Below are 25,191 nucleotides of genomic sequence, written 5' to 3'. Positions count from 1 at the left end.
CAAAACATTGTTTTAAAAATGTTTAAAAATAGCTTCTTCACGACTCCCAGCCGCAGTCCCTTTTATGACTTTGACCCGGGAGTCTGACCCAGAGGACGTTATTCTTCTTCTGCGGTACAATGTACGCAACCGGATGTGCCCGGACTAGTGCACGGAGCAGGACGATCTGCTGTTCCGGAGAACCGATGTTTTTTTCAGAGATCTCGCTGAGCCCGAGATTACAATAAAACACAGTATTCTCCATAATGGCTGAACTGTTTGTTTTGAACCTTCAGGGCTTTTTAAACAAGGTAATGACGCAGATACACACTAAAAAACAGCGTTAATTGGAACTTCCGGTCTAGGTCCGCTTTAAAATTCCTCACATAAAAATGTGTATGTATGAATACAGCTGTGCACACAATTCAACCTATAAAAAAAAAAAGCCTTCGTTGATAACACAGTAGTGATTGTGATTACTTGAGTACCATAGGCTAACGTTGGGTAAAGGCTGTGGAATGAAAATGTTAAGCATTATAAGCGAGATAACAAATCTAATGATGGGAAGGAACAAATAAAAGCCATATTGATTTGTATACAAAGAATAAGATTAAGAGTGCAAGACAGAAGAGGGGGGAAGTGTAATCACTTATTAAAATGGCATAAACCACACGGAAATAAAAGACTCAAAGAAGAAAAGAACAACGCGGAGACGAAATATAGAAATAAAGTCAGGAATGGAAGGTACAATTGAGGGAAGGGGGCAATAAAAAAGAAGGGGGTCATTGTTGTACTCCATTTCATTAAGTTCACAGCAATAAGTGAGGATATGGTGGAGAGCAAAGCTGGTGGAGTGGAAGCCATGTTCACCGGGGACCCCATTAAACTGGAAAAGGGTAATATAGAGATGGAGGAAGTGCGACATAGCAGGTTGACACCGAGAGGCACAGGGAAAGCAGAGGGGGGGGAAGGTTGAGGACAAGAAAGAAATGATGTAGGCAGAAAAAAAGGAGGGGTTAGGGTTGAGGAGAGTGAGGAAGAAGCAGATGGGAAAAAGGGAAGTGAGCATAGCAGGAAAAACCTTTCGAAAAAGAATGAGTTCTAAAATATGATTAGAAAACCTTCACACGTTCACACTTCTGCACTAAGTGGAGGACATAGATTTACTCATCTATATATTAGGGATGCAACGGTATCCGGTATAACGATACACCCTGTGTGAGATCATTTAGGATTCAGCGTGGACTACGATGAGAATGAGAAAACAAATGTCAACAAACAAACCACGGTGTGCAAGCATCCGTTATGCAGCGCAGTGAAGCTGGTTTGAAGTTAGATATTCGACAGACACTCGCTCTACAGCGCCACCCAGTGCAAGCCTCTCATTTACGTCGTCATCACCCGTCTCTTTCACTTGGAGCTGCATATTTGTAGTATTTGTGGTTTCTGTGGGTGGGTTAAAATGTTGTTTATTTTTTATCGGATAGCACTAAACTTGATTTATTTTTAATTTGTGTGGTTTTATGCTTGCTGTTTCATTTGATCTGATAGTGCACTATCGTTTAAATAAAGTTTGTGGTGTGATTATATCTGTGCTTTTAATTATTTTTACAACGTAATATTGCCTTGAGTTTTATATTAAGATATCTAAACCGTGCCGATACCGTGGCCCCAAAACCGTGACGCATACCGAACGGTGGGAAAACTGTACCATTGCATCCCTATATATATATATGTGGAAAACCTTGATTAAAGCAAGGCACTGATTTTATTATGATGGAGATCATTTGCACTTTTTGATTGGAAATATATGAGACAATTTAAAAGCCATTACATGTCCGAGGAAAATCATTTCTTGTACACTAATGTGGCTTCGCTTAATTAACTTGTTTGTTCTGGCTGAAGTAAGATAAACACAGACCATTATTCAATTATAATTGGAATAATCACTCATCAGTGATCAACATTTGAATAACTTTGGAACTTAAATATTCCAATTTTCCTTTTCCATCCCAATAGATTTTGATTACATACAAGACCCTTTTTCTGACTTCTTTGGAAGTCTTGCTAAATGACAAATACAGATTGTACATATACAAAATATCTTGAATATAAAGGTAAACATGGCAGTTCCAGATAATGTGTTGAATAGCCATTAGAGGCTCCAAGGCGCATTTAAACTCGCTCTGCAAAACATTGCACAGCTAAATTAGGCAATCCATTACTTAATGTATTTGCTAATAGCCACACATTTGACCATTTAAATAACTAGCGGAGTGAGATTACAATGAAAAAGAACAATTGTTTGGGGGGGAGGTGAGGCTGGTACATTTTGGTTTAAACAGATTCACTTAAAAAAAAAAACAGTAAAAAGGAACACTGTTGCATCAAGACGTCAGCATGTGAAAGACTATAATTTGTGCGGAAGAAAAAGTGACAGAAATCTATGCAGTTCTTCGGGAGAATGCCATTTACATAGCGAAAAATGTGAAAAGACGACGAGTGTTGGCTGGTGTGGCATTAACTTCAGATGGAAACGGCTTCTTCTCAGCATTGCTCTGCCAACCTCCCCCGTCAGCGAGAAGGTTACTCATGTCCTAAGGGGGGACAACATGTTGAGGGGAAGAACCTGATGAAGGTTAAGCCCCAACCGACTCCTATAATCGTCATTAGCTGCGCAGGCATCTCCACACTGACCCTCCTGACCTATGGCCCCTAATGAGTAATCACACACGAATCTAACACTGATACAAGCAGAGATGTGACAGATCTACGGTATGTGTACAGTCACTCCTTGTGCAGCACTGGAGTCATAACCGTAAGTAATGTAAGTGAGTATTAAAGGGCACCAAAGCCAGAGCAACTTCATCCAGTTAAATCACATTGGTAGCACTGAATACTCTGCCACAAATGAACATGCGTAGTAATGTATGCATCCGCGTGCATGTACATTAAAGGGGTCATATTATACGCTATTTCTCCTAGTTAACCCAGTTCCCTGGTGTCCTAATGAACATGCCTGTGACATGCTTTGGTCAAAATACCATAAGGATGAAGCACCACAGCCGTTCAATCACCCTGCCAAAACAGCCCTGTTCAGAACGCTCCATTTAGTAATATCTCATTAGGTCCACCTTAAAAAAAAAACTTAAGGGACAGGAAATGACATCAGCCACAGAGGCTACTGGGAGCTAACAGCAGTTAGCATTTGGAAAAGTAATCATTTGCAGGCTCTAGCAGGCACATTGCCGTCATATAGAACATGTATCCACTGGACGGATAAATCCTCTGAGGCTGGAAGTTTGTGTAGAACTCTGTGCTGCACTGTGGAACCATGAATAGAACTTTTCACGGACTTCCGGTTTTCGGATACCGTTGCCCTCGCCACCACTCTCGCGTGTTTTATGGACAAAGTGGAGCTCCGTGAGACAACAATTCCAGGAATTTAGCGCATTGTGACGTCCCAGTGTTTTTTCTCCTCTACTTAGACTGAGGAGGACCACAAAAACATGAGCGAGTCATCTTTTTTCACACTTAGCCGACTGATAGGACCTCCAGAGTCCCAAATATAAGGATTTAAATGATTTAAAAAGTTGATTTAGCATAATATGTCCCCTTTAACACCTCTGCACACATATACATTACACATACAACACTCACTAAATGCCTCGCCGATGACAGAGGCCAGACAAGAATGACCACCCTGGATTGAAATTATAGAAAGTCAACAGTAACTCAAACAACTCATTGCAACACCTGTGCAGAAGAACCATTTCGCTACCCTTCACTGCACGGTCCGATGAGAGGAGCTTAGACCAGCTCCACCGACGACAGTCAGCAGATTGGGCTACAGAAAAGCATCACTCTATTCTCATACAAAACTCCAATGACACCCAAGTTCACAACACTCATTTAAATAGTCAAAAAAAAACAAAAAAACAAGCTGCCTACAAGCAGTTTTTAAAATGAGAACATGAACCATTAAACTGGGAAAGTGCCAAAAGAGGTTAGTGTAATCACTTTATATAAGGCTGCTTATACAGCGACAGAAGGACAGAGGACCCTTCTACCCATTTTCAAGAATCTCCCTGGGCCTCTCTGTAAGATGTTACATGTCAGAGGCATAAGTAAAGGCAAGGACCAGATGACCAGAACATGCCTGATGTGAGTCCTGGGACTTTCTTAATGAATATTTCTATAGTCCAGACACACTCCCTGAACCCCAGGAGAAAGCATTTGTGAGCTCTAGGTACTCATCTTTCACCTCTATTCCTTCTCAAACATGACATAGTAACCGCTACAGTACAATTCACAGGGAACATGAGCACTTTATTAAAGAGGTCTTCAAAGGCGACAAGGACGGGGGGGGGGGGGGGGGTGCGCTGGGGTTTCTTTTCCTTAAGTCAAAAAATATAAGGGGGAAATATAACCTTTGTAATCAAAACAAATGGGAAAATTAGTGACAAAGTTTAACTTCTTTTATTGCCTCTGTTTAATCTTGAAGAGGGTGGAGACAAGTACAGTGTTTTGGGTACCTTTGTGTTTGTGTCCAGGTGCAGCTCTGCCTGTTTATAGTGTGTTTAAAGCAACAAAAAAAAGTGTCTTTTAATTAAAAGGTCTCCTTGATTTAGTGCAGCGCTCAGGGAAAGAAGCGGGTATAGAAACTGTGAGGGTGAGGAGGAATGAAATAAGAGACGAGGCCCAGGGTAGGGCTAACAAATCCGGCAAACAAGCATATCCCTCTCTGGTTTAATGAGCCTAATCTTGTCTGGACTCTTCATCAGTCGGGACCATAACATTTAGAGTAACAAATCATTACGCAGTCAGAAAATATGTCGTCTCCAGGTGCGTATAAATGTATTCCTATGTCTGTCTGTCTTTTGTCCTGCTTTGTGTGTCTGTGGTGAGACGGACGAAGAACACAGAGCTGGTCGCACACATGGGAAGACAAAACACGTGCGCACACTGAGCTCCTCCAGGTAATGGTGTGAATAATAAAGTCTTATTACGCAGTGAATGTAAGAGGTTGAGCTTTAATGACATCGGAGAAGACAGATTTCTGATCCCATGAAAGCCTAATTCCGCCCCAAGTTCTCACAATCACAAAAGCTGAGGGGCATTAGAAATATGAGCGAACCAAAGACCAAATGTTCTCCATTTTCAGCTCAGAAGATGGTGTAATTCTTTGTTAGGAATACACAGAGGCTCCTTATTATTTTCAATTGAGCAGTGGGCTGCATTTATCTATTTAATTTAGCCTAATTTCAGAAGACTATATTGAGTAATCGCGTTAATCTCTTCTTTACTGATGTCCCCGCCACCGGGGGGCAGCGTCAGAAGCAGCGACAAAAGCATCATAAAACCAAGTCTAACTCTAACAAACACAGACATGCTGCATACCCACAGAAAGGTCAGAAACTCAGCTAAAAGCTCATATAAACCATTCTTATGTTCACCAAACACAGTTAAAACACCGATGGATCAAACCCACAGGAGCGGAAAAAACCTGTTCCAAGTCACACAACAGCGGCACGGGAGCGTCAGCGTGATTATGTAAACAGCGGAGAATTCACAGATTCTAACGGTACCATTTTCTATCACTCTACGAACAATATTCACGGATCCAGCCCCAAATTAAGAGCAAAACAACAACTGACTTTCAAGAAATACGAGTAGAATTGTTGTCTTACCTTTGCTGTTTATCAAAACAAGTCATTTCCACTGGAACAAAACTGCTTCTAATGAAGAACTACACTTCCCAGCATGCTTTGGGGACAAATCCCAGTCTGATAGATCATTACTTTGTATTTTTCAGTACAACAGTATTGTTTTGTTACAGAAAAGAGAGAAATATTTGGTTATTTATTTATTTATGTTCAGGTAAATGTTGTTTAAATAAAATGTTTTTTAAATTTTTAAAAAATTGTATGTATCGAATCGTGGGCCAAAAATCGTGATACAAATCAAATCGTGAGTTTGTGTATCGTTACAGCCCTACATAATAACCATATATAACCTTACATTAACACTCAAAATGATCTGTAATGGAGTTGCTACATTATTTAGCTAGTATAACAAATGCATTGATTATATAATTGATCCAATTTTATATAACTTTAACGGAATTCCTTCTTACTGCTTTGTGATGAAACACTTGACCAATGACGAGCAATATACAATCTTGGCAAATGTTGTGACACTTGAAAAGCTGATGAAACGTGAGAGGCAAATGAAAATGACACACACACACACTTCCGTCTTATTTTAACGTCCAATTACTCTCGCCGTCTCACTGTGATAGACTACTTTCACATTAAATTAGCCTATTTATACAGATTCCCACACATGGCTATGTGTGTGTGACGCTACAATTTGTGAGGCTACAGATAATTCTTTTTTTTTTTTATGCCATTTTTCATCACAGCTGGGATAATGTAAAATCTGAGACAGACGAACAGATGGGGGAAGAGGGAATCTCATACTATCATCATGCATAACTGTGGTATCAAAACAAAAACAGCAGCAGAAACAGCCACAATAGAAGACATATGCAGTGTGTGTGAGTGTGTCATGCCCTCGTGTGTGTGTGGACTGGCAGGTATACTGCACGGGGAGTATATGTAAAAGATTTAATTGAATTTTTTTTTTGCTATTGTGCCAGCCCACAACACTCGGGCTTATCCAACCCTCAACTGCTGCCAGTGAGATCTAATCATCCTGCATGAAATGAGCCCTACCTGAGCAGAATATCAGTGTGAAGTCTGCAGGCTGCAGGGGAATACCTCCATTAGACATGAGGCAGGGAAACAAGGGAGCAGGAGGAGGAAGGGTCAAGATGGAAGGTGGTGGCAAAATGTAGTAGAAGAGGGATAATGGATACAGAAAAAGAAAAAGAAAAAAAGGGAGTAGATCGCTGGGTGCAGGTAACCATAATAAACCTAGTCTGGGGTGTATATAAATAATAAATAACAATAAATAATGTCTGAGGTAATTTAGCCGCTATGTAAGGTGAGGTTGCTGCATAGGGAATTGGCAATAGGCACTCTCAGTTTTCTCAGTTTTATTAAATCTTCTTTCTTACTAAAATAAAGGGAGTATACTTGATTTTTTTTTTTTACACTATTCCCACTGCCATGTGGTGCTTTTTACGCTTTCTTTATCATTGCATGAAATGTGATGTCAGATGAAGAAAAAAATCACAATAGAGCTCAGTGACAATGTTTTCTCTTTCACTGCAGTGAAGATTAAACAGAGAATACTGAGCGCTGCCCTGAGTTTTAAAATGTAAGGTTTGCTAAATACATAGCTCGCAGCATGGCAACAGGGTAGATCATCGTCATAGCGATGCACCAGAAAAATTCACCAGCAGGTCTCGAGTTCCGACTAAAGTCAATCAGAGCTGAAAAACTGTCAAAAAACCTGCGTGACGGTGCAACACAGAATCATTTGTCCTGTGCGCGAATGCTAATTAAACATGTTCCCAAAAAAAGCCAGTGTGAATGGTCTTTATTTGGGCTGTTGCACTTATTGAAATGTTTTTAAGTTGTCACACTAACCACATGAGTCCAATTCATTATGAAATCACACATACACACAACAACAAATGAATACAGATAATGGCAGTCCCCTATAGCACAGTCAATCCTGGTTTTGAGTATGAAATTTAGATAATATTATGTCAATGCACTCTCAATCTCCCTCAATCTGTATCTCTACACTGAAGTCTACATGAGTCTTAATGTAATCATTTGAATTCTGCTCTTCTTTGACTCTTTTATGTGTGTGGGGGGGTTTTCCTCTCAGCGAAAACTTAAAAAACATGATGCTTTGCCACTTTCTCCTCGTCTCCCTGTGCTGCAGCCAAATGCTGTTCAGTGCTGCAGCCAGGATAGCTGATCACAGAGGGAGAGGAAATTAATTGTTTGTTGCCTTTTAATTCTATGTCTGTGTGTATTAACTGTCATTTAGCCAGTACATATGCATGAGGAAAAATGAGCAGTGGTTCATTTCACAGCAGTATCAATATGAATGAGTTTGACAAATGTGTGTGGTGAGAAAAAAAGATTATAACATGACAAACCTTGGTCTTTATGCAATTTTCAACTGAAACATTCTCTAAGAGCTTGAAATCAGCTCATAAAAGCGGACGTTAATGTATCCAAGAGTGCTCGTAGACCCGAAACATCTGATGCATCATATCCTCAGAAGCAAACAGGTGGAGAAACCATTAGAAGACGTGATTGCCATAATGATCATAATAACACACTCACATGAGTCATGTGGTGACACACGCAAAGACCGGCCTACGTCGTCAGTTTCTCAGAAAGCCGCAACAAACGTGCACAAGTGCACGTGGACACTGCAGGCCTGCATGCACGCTCTCATTACACGGACCATAATAAATCAAAACTGCACCGAGGAACGCTGCAAACGCAGCAGCAGACCAACCAAAATATCATCGTACTCAAACGCAGCATAACTCACGCACTCGGCATGTGAGAGCGTGCGCCTGTGTTGCTATGGCCACAGACTCTTCACACTGAAGCACCGACGCTACTGTAGGTCACGACTTCAACAACGACAACGTTGTTTTTCTACTTTTTAATACTTTGCACAAAGTGTTTGCAATCTCAGGAAAATTTTTGTAAGGTTAAACAAAAGGACAGGGCTGAAACATGGAGGAATAAGCTTCCTTAATATCCTAAAGGCACAGGGAAGTGTTTGTGTCCAGTGATGATGTCAGACAGAGCTCTGCCACAGTCAGAGGGAGAAGCTGGGATTCCTATAGACACCAACAACCATCCCGTTGCTGCACAGCCTGACCCTGTACATAACTCTGTGTGCATGTGTGTGGCTGTGTGTGGCTGGATTTGAATGACAATAGAGGCGCTGACCCTGAGAGATTCTTTACTGCTGTGACTTTTTTTTTCTCACAAATCTTTTGTGAGGCTCTTTCCTCCTGTCCCTCGCTCATGTTCCATCTGCGTTCCATGAGTTACAGACACTCAGATGGTGAAGCATGCAGTACACACACACACACACACACACACACACACACACGCAATGCAACACAAACCACATCAGCAACACCAGCAGCCTCCTCAGGAATTAGCAGCATTTAGTTATGAATAAAAAAGTAAACGATCTGGAATAAAAGAGACAAAGTTCCCCTACTTCATTGCTCTTCCCTTTGATCACTCCATAAACTGTTCCATTAGTCAGGAAAGACACAAAGACAGACAATTTACATCCACACTTCCGCGTCTGTCCTTGGTAAGAAAGCAGATGAAGGGATGAATAATAAGAAAGCAGAAATGCCGCAAAACAGAGAACATTTGACGGTAAGAAGAAGAAAGGAAAGAGAAGAAGGAGGCAGTGATGCAAACTTTACAAATACCAACTGCTGTAAAAGCCTAAAGAAGAAGAAGAAGTCTTCATTTAAAATGGTCTCTTAATTTGCCATCAAATAATGCAAACAACAAAAGTAAATGAAGTCTGCCATCCTCCTCCAGTGAAACCAACAATCCTTTTATGGACCATGTGGACCCGAATTATTCTAATCTGTCCATCTCCCTTTGGGAGAAAAGGGCACGGAGAAGTCAGAAACGACCTATAACCTCTGTTCAAGACCTGTGTAAAGACCAATGTAGAGAAAATGAAGAAAGAAAGTGCTTAACTATCGGTGGAGTAACTCTCAAGCCTTCATTACAGCATCTGACCTTGGGGCAATATAAACCCAATATGACCTTTATCATATTGTGGGGAATAGAAAATGTTTCTCCTTACAGGAAAAAAAAAAAAGCAATACATCTTCAACTGTAAGGATCGTTTTTATTAAGCTTATGATGATGGGAGAAATCATTTTCTGGTTCGGTCACATGATGACTTATGGAAAGGGACTAGTGGTCAAGCTGAAATTGCTGGTGATGCATTTTACATAATGGATAAACCACATGATCTTTAGATGTTCACAGAGTTCTTCACAGTATGTTGCTTGCTCTTATTATCCAAGGTCGCATCACAGTAGAGAGAGAAATGGAGAAAGTTTCATGTCGTTTGCTGGTCTAATACTTAAAGCTCACATAGAGTGGTCCTGTTGCACATTATGTTTTTATGGTCAAAAACCTCCTAGTTGCTGTAAACGAGCCAATAGAAATCCTCTTTTCTGACGCTGTTGCCCAGCCGCGATATTTCAGACTCAACTCTCACACCCAGAAGACAGAGTCTTGTGATTGGCCAGTACCCGGAAGTGACATATTCAGCACACCCGCTCTCAGAAGCGCTGCTCCCCCCTCTGGAACGGTGGATGCACTGCTACTCATTATCAAAACATTGTTTTAAAAATAGCTTCGTCGGGACTCCCCGCCGCAGTCCCTTTTATGACTTTGACCCGGAGTCAGACCCAGAGTCAGAAGACACTGTCGCTCATGAAACACCTCCACAACGGACGTTATTCTTCTTCTGCGGTTCAATGTACGCAACCGGATGTGCCCGGACTAGTGCCCGGAGCAGGACGATCTGCTGTTCCAGGGAGAACCACTGTTTACGTAACCGGACCGGGTTTTTTCAGAGATCTCGCTGAGCCCGAGATTACAATACAACTCAGCTGAACTGTTTGTTTAGAACCTTCAGGGCTTCTTAAACAAGGTAAGGACACAGATACACACTAAATAACAGCCTTAATTAGAACTTCCGGTCTAGGTCCGCTTTAAGCATTTAACGCAGAGCAAAACACATGTGGGAGAGCAGGACTGGTCATACTGCATTAAATGATTCCACAAACAGCCACTGATGTAGAGACGCAAGATGCAGACACTGAATTTAAAATTCAGATTTCACATACAACACATGATGCCAACTCACTGTTGTCTGATTAGATCCTGATATCACAAAGGATTTGACCTGGCGTCAGACTCAAAGCACAGACACTTTCTCTGACGAGGTGGAAACATGAGAAATGCAAACAGAAGAAACCGTTCATCTTGGCGGGACCAGTGATGCAGCGACATCTGCGATCAATGTGATTTTTTTTTTTGTCCCTGAACTAGCAACAACAACGCGCCTTCTTTACCATATCCATGAATAACGTACTCCTGGATGTTCCACATACGTCGAAGCTTGCCGACATGGTGCTTATTCTCTTTAGTCTGGCCAAGTGTCAGAAGTCAGTGCCACAAAGACAGGCAGCCAGCACAGGTTTGTTGATTTGTGACCAGTCAGGCTCATCTAACCTAATCTCACTGAGGCCTGTGCGCTTCACTTCACATGCCAAGCCACATCTCAGGTGTTTCAGGCTTGGGCGACGTTGTGCTTCATAGCCTAAAGAGGCGACAACAGAGCGAGTGGCCGTGGAAAACTCTGAATGAATCACAATTACCCTGCTCCTGCCACCTGGGATGAGCAAAACACAGTAAATGAGCACACATTTTCATTCATGTACTTTTCCTTGGAAAACAGTCCGAGGGGAGTTGCCAGCAGGTCTGCTGAAGCAAAGGCTTTTTCCAAGTAATTTAAGTCATTCATTCACTGTGTTCATACTAGAAACACTACTGTACTTTACACTAATAAACCTTCTCAGGCAAAGTGTCATGAAATTACAAGTGGAAATGCCAAGTAAAATGTGTAAATCTAAGTAAGTGGTTTACTTTATTTTATTCTATTTACACCTGATTTACGTTCCAATTATGGGATTTTTCTGAATGTACGTCAGAGTGACTTTGTGAATGTCCAATTTAGATACTTTTAAGTTAAGAAATCAGCAACTTATGGTTAATTTAACTGTGTTTTATTATTCAAGCAATCGCACATCCATGAGTTGAAGTCCATCCATCCATCTTCCACCGATGTATCCTCCAAAGGAGTGTCTTGGGAGGTGCTGTGCCAATCTCAGCTGACATAGGGCAATAGGCAGGGTACACACTGGACAGATCACCAGTCCATTACAGGGCCACATATAGAGACAAACAACCATCAACTCACACCCACGATTCATTTAGAGTGTCCAATTCACCTAATGCCCATATTGCATGTTTTTGGACTGTGGGAGGAAACCGGAGAACCTGGAGAAAACCCACGCACACACACAAGGAAAACAAACTCCTTAGTTGAAGTTCTGAACATTCAACGAAAAAAAATCAATCAGTTGTTGATGAATATATAGTGTGCCAATTGTATAGGTTTATTGCAGAACATGTACTAAAGTCAAGGTCACTGGCCCACCCATCTATTTGTCAATGGGTGAGGTACAGCAGTGCACACGGCAATGGGGGGGATAAGTGCAGAGCTTCACCCCCTGATCTGAGGACAGCCTGCCAAGGCAAGCTGAGCTGACAGCAACTAAAGCCGAGCCTCCACACATGTGCTAATCTACCAGATTTAAATGGGAATGCAGCATAGAGCACAGAAGAGGGGCAAGCCTGTCTGATCCATGACCGTATGTCTGAGCACATGCACAAGCACACACGGGCTGCACAAGCATGCACATGCAGCGTGTGTACATGTGAAAACGCACAGTTGTACGTTCATTCAAACACTTGTTTCCACACAATGCAGATGCAGAGGAATAAGTCAGACAATGACTTGAACGCAAGCAAAGGAAGCAGAGGATTTTGCAGCCGGGCTGTTATGATGCCAACTTCAGACTGCAGGGCTGGAGAGAGAGAGAGGAAGGAGTGAGAGGAGATTGAGCGAGCATGAGAGAGTAAGTAAGATGTGTGTGTGCGTGAGAGAGAGACAGAGAGAGAGAGACAGAGAGAGAGTATTCCCTTTTATTTCTTCATGAGGGCAGACTGGGAACCAGCAAGAAGCAGGGAAACCATGACAACCAGACAACCATCCTTGGCAACCAACGCGGCGTTCTCACAGTCAGAGCCAGACATGCGGCTTGCAAAGAGTTAATCTGAGCTGGGTGAGATGGGGTTAAGAGAGACGAAAAAAGGCTTTCTCTTTCACATCCATGTGCATACATACATGTTCCATACGTCTTAAATGTCCATGTTAAAATTAAAAACAAGACACGGCAGCAGACTTGGTGATCGGCATCAAAGTGCACGAAGTCTTGGGCCGATACAGAGTTGTCGAGAGGCACCTGCACGTATTTTATTTATTGAAGAAACGGTGTGAATTCACATATAAATGTAACAATTTGATGTACGAGTGAAAAAAGAGAAATTGTGAATTCCTGCTTGCAGCCCTCGCTCTGCTGGAAAACTCACACCATGGAATTCTAAATAGCATGGGACTGTAACACATTATGTGGAAAACACAGCAGCCGCGCAGAGCTGGCGATCTCAACAGAGACATGGCCGGAGTGTGTGTGTGTGTGTGTGTGTGTGTGTGTGTGTGTGTCTACTGTCATGGTATAACTGTGAGAAAATAGACCATAAAACCATGTCACTCTAACCTGATTCTCCGCACTATATAACAAGGCAGAGAAACAGTGGCAGTGTGTGTGCTGAGTTAGGATGAAACCCAAATAGGATGCAATGGAGCCTGTCCCAGGTAACACACACACACACAAACAGTCTCACCGTTTCATGACTGCCCACAGAGAGAACTCCAGCAATCGTTCTACTTATCCACTGACCTTCCTCATCTACAGATTGAACCATTTTCTTCTCCGGAGGTCAGCAATGAAGAGATGAAAATCAGGGAGGAGGAGGAGGTTACAATGAAGAGAGTGATCGATATCTCGCCTTAATTAATAACCTCCACCACAGTCAAAACATTCAAGACCACTTCATGGTCTTCCTCTCATCTCCTGCTCCTCCTCCTCCTTGACTGTATCCTCCTCTCTCCTCCCCCTCCAGTTCTCCACCTCTTTCCTCATCATTAATCTCTGAAAATCGTTGGGTACATACATTCCTCCCAATCGATGCAATTCCACCGAGGTCTTGTCTGATTTACCACATGGCTGAATCCCTGTATGAATCTCGAATGGTCATGGGAAGAGAGACGGGGGGAGGGGGAGAGAGTCAGAATGAGGTAGCGGAGAGAAGTGAACTAAATGGACAAGACCATCATCATTATGTCACCTCGGCCAAAGTCACGGACAAGTGAAGCCCACAGGCTTGCCTCCTTGTCCCTACGACTTAAGCCCAATTTATACTCCTGCGTAAAGTGCTCTGCGTAGGTTACGCAGAGACTCTGCCAGGCTCTGCGTCGTCTCCGACTGCACGAAATATTTTTTTTAGTGTCCGTCACTCCGTCAAGGGACAACGGAGACGGCAAGAGCTACGATTGGTCCTCAGGACAGGCCGAGATAACGCTGCTCTGTGCCGGCTCACAGTGCGCACCTGAGCGTCCACAGAGGCGGGGCTGATCCCCGCCGACAACGTCGCTGCCAAACTATAAATACGTCATATCTTAACACACACAGCACATGTTTAGACTCTAAATGGACAATTTCTCGCCTCAAATTATCTTAAAACTGCGTTCCGTGACACAGAAACGTGAGAAACGGCCACTGTTTCAACAACAACAGTCTTTCTCTCTCTTTCTCTCTCTACGCCATTGCTCACTTTAGCCAGAAGAACAACAACCTTGCGCAGTGACCCCTACTGATCGGGCGGGAAATTGCAGCGCGTATCCGTCACCACGACGCAGAATTATGAGGGTTGAGTCGTCTCCGTGGTTACGCAGTCGGATAACGCATACGCAGTCGGAGAAGTATAATGTGGCCTTTAGCCTTCCAAACATATTTTTCAGGGGCACACTTCAAATGTTTCCAAGATTAACCAAATCCAAAGAAACTATTGTTACCCTCACAAAGTATAAAGTATGTCCCATTTGAAAGAGTAGATTCGAACCACTACTAACTAACACTAAGGGGCAAGGGGCAATGGATGGGGGGGGAATGACAAATGGGACTTGATTTCCTCCAGCCAGGGTTTCTGTATGTGTGCACTCTTATCAGTCCTTATGAATGACCCCTGATGCAACAGTGCCAATATAGAGTTACACACAAACATACTTAGAGGAAGGAGTATTCACACAAGCTTACAAACAGTCATCGGCTGATGCTCTTGAACACCAGCCTGCCACCATTTAGGATTCATTTCAGGCCTGAGGGCTGAAGTGGCTTTGGCTTTAGCCACTCAGTCAAACAGCTGAAGACACGCAGGCCTTGGCTTGCTGCTCTCCATGTCTGATCCAAGCTTGCTAACACAGCTGGGAGCAATGCAGCAAAGCCATTGGGTCAGGACTCCTCTGACCTGAATCCCTGAACAGGCCTCTTTAAAAAACACAGGGTTGCTCATCATTGTAACTAATTTCTAGCACTCCACCAAATTTTAAGTCAAAAGTGACAACGTGTGGGAGAGACACACCTGTGTGTGAGCTCAATGCTGGTTTCATGATTATTTTTAACACACGCAGGATACTGGTCACCTGGAGTTTTGAGCATCTGCTTGGTTCACAAGCTACACAAACACACACACACACACGTACAGACATTTAGTTTCTGTGGATCTGCCAAGCGGTTTTTCATTGACAACATTGACTGAGCATTCCCACTTCACTTGTCATCATCAGGAATATCATGTGCCGTGAAACAGTATGGATCTCCACCACTGGACAGGAAATCGTTGGGAGTGCCCCATTGATCTGGATCAACCCTCCTCAGTTTACCAGCTATTAATCAACGTCAAATTAATGGTTTCACGTTAACGTCCAATGTACCGGGCTCCAAGAACGGTGAAAGTATAAATGAAAAGAAAGACAAATGGCAATATTTCTTTCACTTTCTCATTCGGCACGAAAACATGCTCAAACTGCAGTAGACAAGCCCACAACAAGAGTTAGAGACTGGGCAGACCTTTGCTGACACAACGAGCAGCCGGATTCTGGCTTAAATGCCTTGTAAGCCTGGGGAGCCCAAGAAGAACTCACTACCCAGAAACAGCGAGAGCTAAACAGAGAAAGATATAACGTAAAATCGTGGGCAGCTTTTTGTCATGATAACCCAGTCAATAACTCAGTCAATATAAAAGCCCCTCAAGCACAGATGATTTCACTCTAAACATCAATCAAAGAATCTAGGAGCCTACACATCAACCTCCAACCGCCTGTCAATATCCAACTCATCACCCCCACCCCAAAAAAAACTAACAAACAGGGACTTACAATGGATTAACAGGCAATGTTTCCTAGACAATAGGCAGCTATTCCACTAATACGACAGCCCAGAGAAACAAAGTATAGGCAAAGCACGGCATGGTGTTTTGCAACAAATTAGTGGAACAGAGCAGTGATTCGGTTAAGTCAGTGCACATGGTTAAGACAAATCCACATTCTTCAGCCTCATCAAAGAAAGCATCAAGATTTCTGAAATATAATAAGACTCATAACCTAAACCCTGCTGTGGGGGGTTCAAAATTTTAATAAAGGTTACCTCAGTTACTGCGGCGCCATGTGACATCGATTAGAGGCTCCTGGGGCTAATACGGAACATTATGCTGCATAACAGGCAGCACAAATCAGTGTTTGCCAGAAGAAGGGGCTGATTGGCACTGTTGATTGTCATTTGTGACAGTGCAGGGGGTACGAGGAAAAAAGGGCTAGCACATATCCACAGATATTTAAAGCGCTTACATGACCCATTTCATACATAACGCACACAGTTCATAGTTAGGATTCTGCCACTCGAGCACAATAACAGTCGTTCGCTTGGTAAATGGCACTTCCACGCTTCTGCGTCTTCAACCGCAAATCAGTAGCCAGCTAAACCCGGAGCTCCATATCTATAGACCCATCAAGCCCTAATGCACAGCTGACTGACAGGAATGCACACATGGTCTGCAGAAACCAGACAGAAAGCAATTAAGATGAAGGAAAGCAAATGCAGAGACAAGGAGCAAGAGACAATTCTGGTGTAAGCTGTGCAAACACTTCAGAGTGTATATATATATATATATATATACATATACACATTTAACTGCACGTTCAATCGTTCTAGGAAAACTGCAACCTGTACAATGTGGCCTGATCGGCACAAGCCAGCTTGAATACTACTATGCAGGTGCTTAGTTGCTGAGCTAGTGTGGGTCAGCCTGCTGCACCTTTAGGCCACGTGAGTGTGTGAGTGCGAGCTGAGGGGACTTTGGCTGTGTAGGGGATTAAATCAAGAAGGCAAACCAGAGACACTGCGGTGGCTGTGTGTGTGTTTGTGTTTGTGTTTGTGTGTGTGTGTGTCAGGAAAAAGGTCTAATCACTTAATGAACACAGAACAGCACCACTCCTGTGCGCAGCAGGACAGCCAGATCAACCAGGCCTTTCCGCTTTCTCCACTCTAATAATACCAGCCTACCACAGCCTGGGAAAGCCTCACAGGGGGATTTAGCCCACTGGAGAGAACCACCTGCCACTCATGACTGGACCTAAACCATTGGGCGCTCGCAGTTGCCAGATCAACCCCATCCGCGAAGCCTGACATGGAGGTCTGACGGATTAAAGAACGGTTAATGGGCAAATGCAATATTATGTGCCGTCATTAATCTGCATAGGTTTGGCATGAATCATCTACACAGATGCCAGACACCGAGTGATTTATTTGCTGAACACTAAACATGCATGCGCTCATAATGCCACTGCTCTTGCTGCACATTCAAAATGTGAAAATGCATACGAAGAACCGGTCCAAAAGCATTCCCCAGGAACATAGTGACAATTTATACCAATGAAGCCATATTTCGAGAGCATAAGACACGTGTTGTGACGCGTTGCATCTCTCATGATTAAACATCACAATCAGATTTTTTCCATCGACATGACAAAGATGTGATTGCTTTTCAGGGCCGTGTGGACACACAAATCCCATCATCAATTATGAGTTTCAAATATTCAAAAGATTTGTGTCACTTCATTTCGTGGTCCTCAATCGGACACATAACCAATATATGTGGTCATGTGGCATTAATGATCACGGCAACGCAGCAAAATCAAACAACAGAAGGAGGAGAGTGGAAGCTACAACTCACCCACAAATACACGTGTACATTTTCTATGGGGGTCCTATGTCTTTGGCGAGCAAGACAGAAATGCATCCAGATCTAGCTCAGTGCTCACATAAACACATACTGAGCAATGGATGACCTCAGGAATACCGTGTCATTAAACATCTGTACCCAGCAGACCACCACAAACAGCCATTACACACTCCTGAGAGAAAGCTGGCTCTGCCAGTGAGTGAGACATCCTCCTGTGATTAAATGTGAGTTGTAGCAGAAATGGAGTCTCACCTCAGGTGTCCTCAGTGCTATATGTGTGGTTAATCTGTTATAAAAATTCCCACTAAAGACAGGAGGCACCAAACTCCACTAGTTATGGATACAAACTGACTTTTGCTCAGGCAGTTCTGCAAAAAAAATGTATTTAAAATGTCCTGAAGTGCCCAACAGTCAAGGCATCAGTTAGAAAGACTTGCACAGCCTCACATCATGGGAGGGAAAAGACTCCATTAATCACCACTTAAGACTGGTCAGGTGAATGAACCGACCAGGAGGATATTTTGAAAAAGGGTGCAGTGTGAGAGAACACACAAACACACAGGTTCTGCTCAGCATGACCAGCTGTGTCAGGTAGGGGGAAGCTACGCCGATTGTAGCCATTTTAGATAGCAGATGGGAGGAAAATCTCTCAACGGGGAAAAGAGGAAAAAGTCTCACTCCGTCTCTCTTTATAGGCGGTGAGCTTACAAAGCATGTTGCACCTCTCCTGCTGTCGCTGCCTACACAGGGCTGTGCCTGCCTGTGATTCACGTGGCTCCACTGGCTGCATTGCACTTGACCACAGCACAGAGGATTCTCGCTGAATGCTGACAACAGCTCCTCGATTATAGGGCTGCTCATACACAAACAAGCCAAGCCAAGCTGAGAGAGATCCCTGTGTATGCATCACAGGGATGGGACATGTGACAATATCATTGCACACCGAGCTAAAAAAAAAAATCGCACACAATCAATTTATGTTAATGAATTCCCATCATCAGGATTATCGCAAATGGGGATGATGTTATTATTTCATATGAGTGTTTTAAAACGACTGTTTAGCTGCATGCTTCCAGTCTTTAAACTCCAGTCAACACGGATGAAGGCTCTGTATTCTCACATGCATCCCCTAAAAAACAGGTATGTGTGGAAATGTATTGGTTTCCGATAAAGAACACCAAGAATGAGAGGTGCAACTGTAGAACCTGCTGGAGGGAACGCATCTGGTCCTCAGTAGTGTATTTGTATTAGATATTGACACTTATTTCACTGAGCACACTGCCATATCTGTGAAGCAGCCTATGACCTGGACACTTGGGGCCAATTCCAATTCCTATCTTAACCCTCAAGCTCAACCCTTATCTTAACTGGCCCTCAAAACCAAGTGTTGAGGGTTATTTTGTCACTTAGAAATGGGACACCCCTTAAATGCAGATACGTCTTCAGACTGCGGGGGGGGGCAGAATAACGCGAAAGCTGCGTCCAGTCTGTCAACTCCAAAAAAGAAGAAGAAGAACATCTTAAAAGCACGTTCTCCACTTAATCTTGCCATTAAATAGCCTTTTCCAGCTGGAAACTGAAGTTCGTAAAACCCTCACTCATCTGTACCAAAGTCCACACAGAAAATCAGCATTTTTAGCCCAATGTCGACATGTTTGTGTCACTCGGGTATATATCCAAGCCAAAGGATTTCAAACACCAAAGTCAAGATAATATATCTGACTAACTGATGGAGGCAGCAGTGGATTAACAACTCCTGTGTGCTGTGATATAAAGTCACAGATTATCTCTATGGGCTTTGGTGCAGGGAGAGAGCAGTATACACACTTTCAGTTTCCAGTGACAGAAGAGGCTGTGTAACTGTAGCAGCAAGAAAAAAAAAAGCAACACAAAAAGATTTAAGCGTAAGGTGTAGATGTTATGATGTGAGCCTTGTTGTTGTTAAATCTGTCCCCTGCTGGCATCCATATCATCAATGAGGCCAGGCTCGTTCACAAAAACTGCAGCATGCGCTGCGAAGTCAGTGTTGATAATGTGTCAATGCCTCACACGACCGCACTGAACTCTACTGTTAGCACTTTAAAGTGTTCCATAAAAATATAGGATGTGCAATGAGGAGTGGGGGGGAGGAATGTATGCCTCTCTTAGGCAGGCGTTCCCAAAATCATCGATCACTATTAATTCTGCCCAAGATACTTGTGATATTGCATGTTCGTCACCTTAAGACTGCATAATGCTACATGTGCTCTGCAAGTTTAACAAACTGCAGTGTCACTGCTGGGATAAAGCATGTGCTCCTTATTCAGGGAAGACCAGCAGCTACATGCCCCTGGGGTCCATGAATACATAGATCAGTGAGGGGCTCGTGTGCTCTGTGATCTGTCATGGTGGTGGGACCCCTCCACTGAGCCCACGGGTTTGCAGTCAGGAGCCTATGGGAGAGAGAGAAACGCCTGCCCTCTCTCTCTCTCTGCTTGCGGACTAAGAATAGATCAATGTATCAGGCAAATCTGGATTAACGGTGTTCTGCTCCAATCACACACACACACACACACACACACACACACACACACAAAGCGAGAGAGAGAGAGAAAGAGCACAGAAGAAAAGTTCATTTTCATAGCACCATCACACTATTGTTGTTGTTGTTGTTGGAGGACGATTTCCACGCTCGTGCATGCACACACACACACAAACACACACACACACACCCAATCCAACGCCAACGCACAGTGAACAAACCTATGGAAAGCAACATCACCTAATCCCCTTCCACTCATCACCCCACAGCACTGATTATGTCACTTCACTGACCACTAATATGCCCCACAGGCGTGGACAGGTGTTTGTGAGTGCCTATCATTACCTGCACACGCACGCACGCACGCACGCACACACACACTCTCACACACACACACATTTCAACTCGCTGCGGAGCGCACACAGCGACAATAAATGTTAGAATGAAAGGGCTCGTCTGCAGCGAGCAGCTCTGTCCCAACTAACCTGTCTGTCCTTTCCCGAGCGTCTTCTCCAAACGATAAGGTCCCACGTAATTGGCATGTTGGGCGCCGCTGTTGTCTTTCCCGGACGAGGACATGTCGAATGTTGGTGTGGACAATTAAAACACTTTGCAAAAAAAACAAAAGCGCGTGCAATTAAATTAAATTAAATTAAATTAAATTAAATTAAATTAAATTAAATTAAATCAAATTAAATTAAATTAAATAAACACTCCGCTGGCTGGAGGGTCCAAGCCGCTGCTGTCTTTCCTTCTTCTTCTTCTTCTTCTTTTTTTTACTCCACGGCCTCTTTTCTCCGTCGCTCTCCACCTCTCTCGTCTACCTCGCTCGCTGCTGGAGGAGGTGAGCTTCTCTCTCTCTCTCCTCTCTTCTCCTAGCGCTGCAGACGAGCCGCAAGTGCCCGGAATATCATCACCGTCGGTGGAAGAGGCTGCGCTGCCGCTGTGCGTCTGTGGGGGGTGCTGCTGAGTCGTCAGCGCAGGTGACGGATAGCGGGCACAGCCAATCAGAGAGCAGAATGGAACCTCGAGCTGCCGCCCCCTGTTTCTTGTTGCTGGAGCATTTTTTTCTTCTTTTTTTTTTTTTTTCTTCTTCTAGGGTTTGCAGGTTGTGGTGAAGAGAGTGTTCTTGACCCACATTAACTGTGTTTTTGTGGAAAAATTCACAAACACAATGAGCTTGTGTTTCAGGTGTTTCTGGGTTTAAAAAAAAACAACAACAACAAAATAAAAAAACAACTCCTGCACCAATTAAGAACTAGATAGATAGATAGATAGATAGATAGATAGATAGATAGATAGATAGATAGATAGATAGATAGATAGATAGATAGATAGATAGATAGATAGATAGATAGATAGATAGATAGATAGATAGATAGATAGATAGATAGATAGATAGATAGATAGTAAGTTTACTTGAGTACAGTACTTAAAGATGCATTATGTAATAAATCTAAAGTAACTGGCCATAAAATCCTCCTAATATGACACAGAGACTCAGGAATAATGTTCATATAACAAACTGAACTCACCAACAACAACAGTACAGCCAAAATATTTGCATTAAAAAAAATATTTTGCAGACTGCAAATCATGTTTATGTTTTGAAATCATGTTTTGGCATGTGGCGCCACCTAACGCCATCTACCAATCATTGCAGTCAGTAGAGTCTGAATGTAGTAACAGCTTTTGGCCACATTCTTACATATGGCACCTTTAAGTACAAATTTGAGGGATCTGTACTTTGAGGGGAGTACTCATGACTTTATCTCAAGTACATTTGAGAGGCAAATATTGTACTCTTTACTCCATTACATTTCTATCCATAACTGTGAGTACCCGTTACTTGTTCTAAACCCCCCCCCCCCCAAAAAAAAATACTTCAGATTTAGTTGAGAGACGAAACCATGCACACAGTTGTCACGCATACAATTGTTAGCTGAATTTTCTTTTCTGATATTGCACATTTATTTAAGCTGAGCATTTGTTTGGATGTTCTTGAGTATACTGTGTGTTTAACACAGTCAGGTTCAAATGTGGATGCAAAAAAAAATCCATTAAAACTTTTGCAGAGGTTTGTCAGAGCGTTGCCATTGTGCTGTTGCCTTGTGGGCAAGTGAGAAATGTTAAATAAAGCAATATTGGTAAAAAGATGAAAATAATTTTACTTTCAATTCCTTTTACATTCTTCAAGATGTTAACATTAACATTTTTCATAACTCCATGTAGGACGTTTCTATACGTAAATGTAAGCACTGTGGCAGTAGTAATGCGATATTTAGGAAATGTACTCTTGTACTCTTGATACTCAAGTACTTTTAAAAACATGTACTGCTGCTTCAAGATGCATTTAAAGTTGGTCTTTGCATACCTGGTTGTAACCAGTGGCTATTTGAGTTCAGTTTGCATCAACAGGACACTTTTTTTGCCCAGAGAACCACAGCTAACTGGATATTTTCTGGATATATTCTCAGTAAACCCCAGAGTTGGCAGGGCATGAAAATCCCAGTATATCAGCAGTTTCTGAAACACTCAAGACGGGCCAGTCTGTCATGAACAAGTCACTCCAAACATCTTTCTTCCCATCCTCAGAACTTCTTTACAATGAAGTAGACATGTACTACATGTCTGCTTAGTTGTACAGGTCTCTCTGAGTTGCTGCCATGTCATTGGCTGAGTAGATATTGCTGTAAACCAGTACTTAGAACAGGTGTACCTAATAAAGTGACTGGTGAGTGTATTGTACACCTGTCATGGTCATGCTGCATTTTTCTAAAAATGTAGACTTAAAAGGTTTGGAAAAAAACACACCTGCAACAACAGCCCTGTCACAAACACACAGCATCACGGTGTCCTACAGTGTCACACAGGTTGCCCTCTGTGTATTGTGATAATAAATACAATAAAAACAATCCGATTTGTTTCCAACCGTAACTCATAGAAAATAACATTTGTGTCTGTCCAGGTCGACAGAACAGTGACACAGAAACAAGTCAAAACCTAACACTTCATTTCTGGTATTATTTAACACTATGAATGATTCTTTTGTCCTGTTTCTCTGTGTATGTACCACCTGAGGAGAGCCACTCAAAAGCAGTAAAACGTGGGTGCAAGAGTCTGCAACCTTTGTTCTTTCAAAAGGTTAATTAATAGGCATAAGATATCTCCTACTTCACCAATAAGTCCAAGTGTTTTTATGACTCACTTCACACTTTAAACTGCACTGGCCTCTCAAGTGGTGATATCTCGAAATATTACCAAAAAGTGAGCACAAAAATAACGATTTTCCTCGGTCAAACAGCTTTATACAATAACAAGTGAAATTTACCTTATGCCATTTTACCTTATGCTTTGATGTTGGGGTTTATGCATTGTCAGTGAGCGGCACACCCCCAAAAATCATGGACAGATTTAGATTAGATTATCTGCAGAGGTAGGTGATAATCCTGTGGTGATCTGAACACAAAAGTGTTCTGCGTTATTGGAAAACAATTGAGCTGAGGTGGAAAGAGTACTGAAATATTCTATTCAAGTAGATGTACTACTATTTATGATGACATCTTACTTAAGTAAAGTAAAACTACTGGTCTAACAATGTACTCAAGTTAAAGTAAAAACGTAGGTTATATAACAAGGTTATTTCTTGTGTCGTGCAAAAATGACAAGGGGACACAAATCTCACATTCATTGGGATAAAATATGACACATAATGTATCAGTCAAACTGGGTCAAAGGTCACAAATGCTTTAACATTCTCACTCACTCTGGGGTCTTAATTAGGGTCTGTCCTCAACATTCACATGTCCTCATCATTAACCTGTCCTTATCATTCACCTGTCCTTAACATTCACCTGTCCTTATCATTCACCTGTCCTCAACATTCACCTGTCCTTAAGTTTCAACTGTCCTTAACGTTCGCCTGTCCTCATAGTCCACCTGTCCTTATCATTCACCTGTCCTCAACATTCACCAGTCCTCATCATTCACCTGTCCTCATCTTTCACCTGTCCTCAACATTCACCTGTCCTTATCATTCAACTCTCCTCAACATTCATCTGTCCTCATCATTCACCTGTCCTCATCATTCACCTGTCCTCAACGTTCACCTGTCCTCAACGTTCACCTGTCCTCAACGTTCACCTGTCCTCATCATTCACCTGTCCTCAACGTTCACCTGTCCTCAACATTCACCTGTCCTCATCATTCACCTGTCCTCATCTTTCAACTGTCCTTAATGTTCACCTGTCCTCAACATTCACCTGTCCTCATCTTTCACCTGTCCACAACATTCATCTGTCCTCATCGTTCATCTGTCCTCAACATTCACCTGTCCTCAACGTTCACCTGTCCTCAACATTCACCTGTCCTCAACATTCACCTGTCCTCAACGTTCACCTGTCCTCACCATTAACCTGTCCTCATCATTCACCTGTCCTCACCATTCACCTGTCCTCATCATTCACCTGTCCTCATCGTTCATCTGTCCTCAACGTTCACCTGTTCTCATTATTATAAAGTTTCCCGTGCATAAAATTTTATTTTATTATTATTATTTGTACAACTCAACAAATTACTTTAAAAAGTACAAGTACACAAAAAACCTATTTAATTACAGTAACGCAAGGAAATGTAATTCATTACTTTCCACCTCTGCAATTCAGTGCATTAACACTGGTGCAAACTGATGTACCTTAGAGAGGTTTG

At 42.6% G+C, this 25,191-nt stretch overlaps 1 protein-coding gene across 1 annotated transcript in view; it reads right to left on the bottom strand.

Annotated features, from left to right (window-relative positions):
• The window catches only part of brsk2a (BR serine/threonine kinase 2a), a gene marked incomplete at both ends in the record, with an annotated part of 224,468 nt that extends 203,405 nt beyond the window's left edge, over positions 1–21,063 (bottom strand). The window contains 1 exon segment of the mRNA XM_083893512.1: positions 20,970–21,063. Within this exon segment, the coding sequence (XP_083749638.1) occupies positions 20,970–21,063 (94 nt within the window).
• Between the last annotated feature and the right edge of the window lie 4,128 nt (positions 21,064–25,191).

The sequence above is a fragment of the Microchirus variegatus genome (genome assembly GCF_963457635.1).
Source record: "Microchirus variegatus genome assembly, chromosome: 8".
Classification (NCBI taxonomy): domain Eukaryota; kingdom Metazoa; phylum Chordata; class Actinopteri; order Pleuronectiformes; family Soleidae; genus Microchirus; species Microchirus variegatus.
Note: the sequence above shows the minus strand (reverse complement) of the source record. Positions and strands in the feature narration are given on the sequence as shown.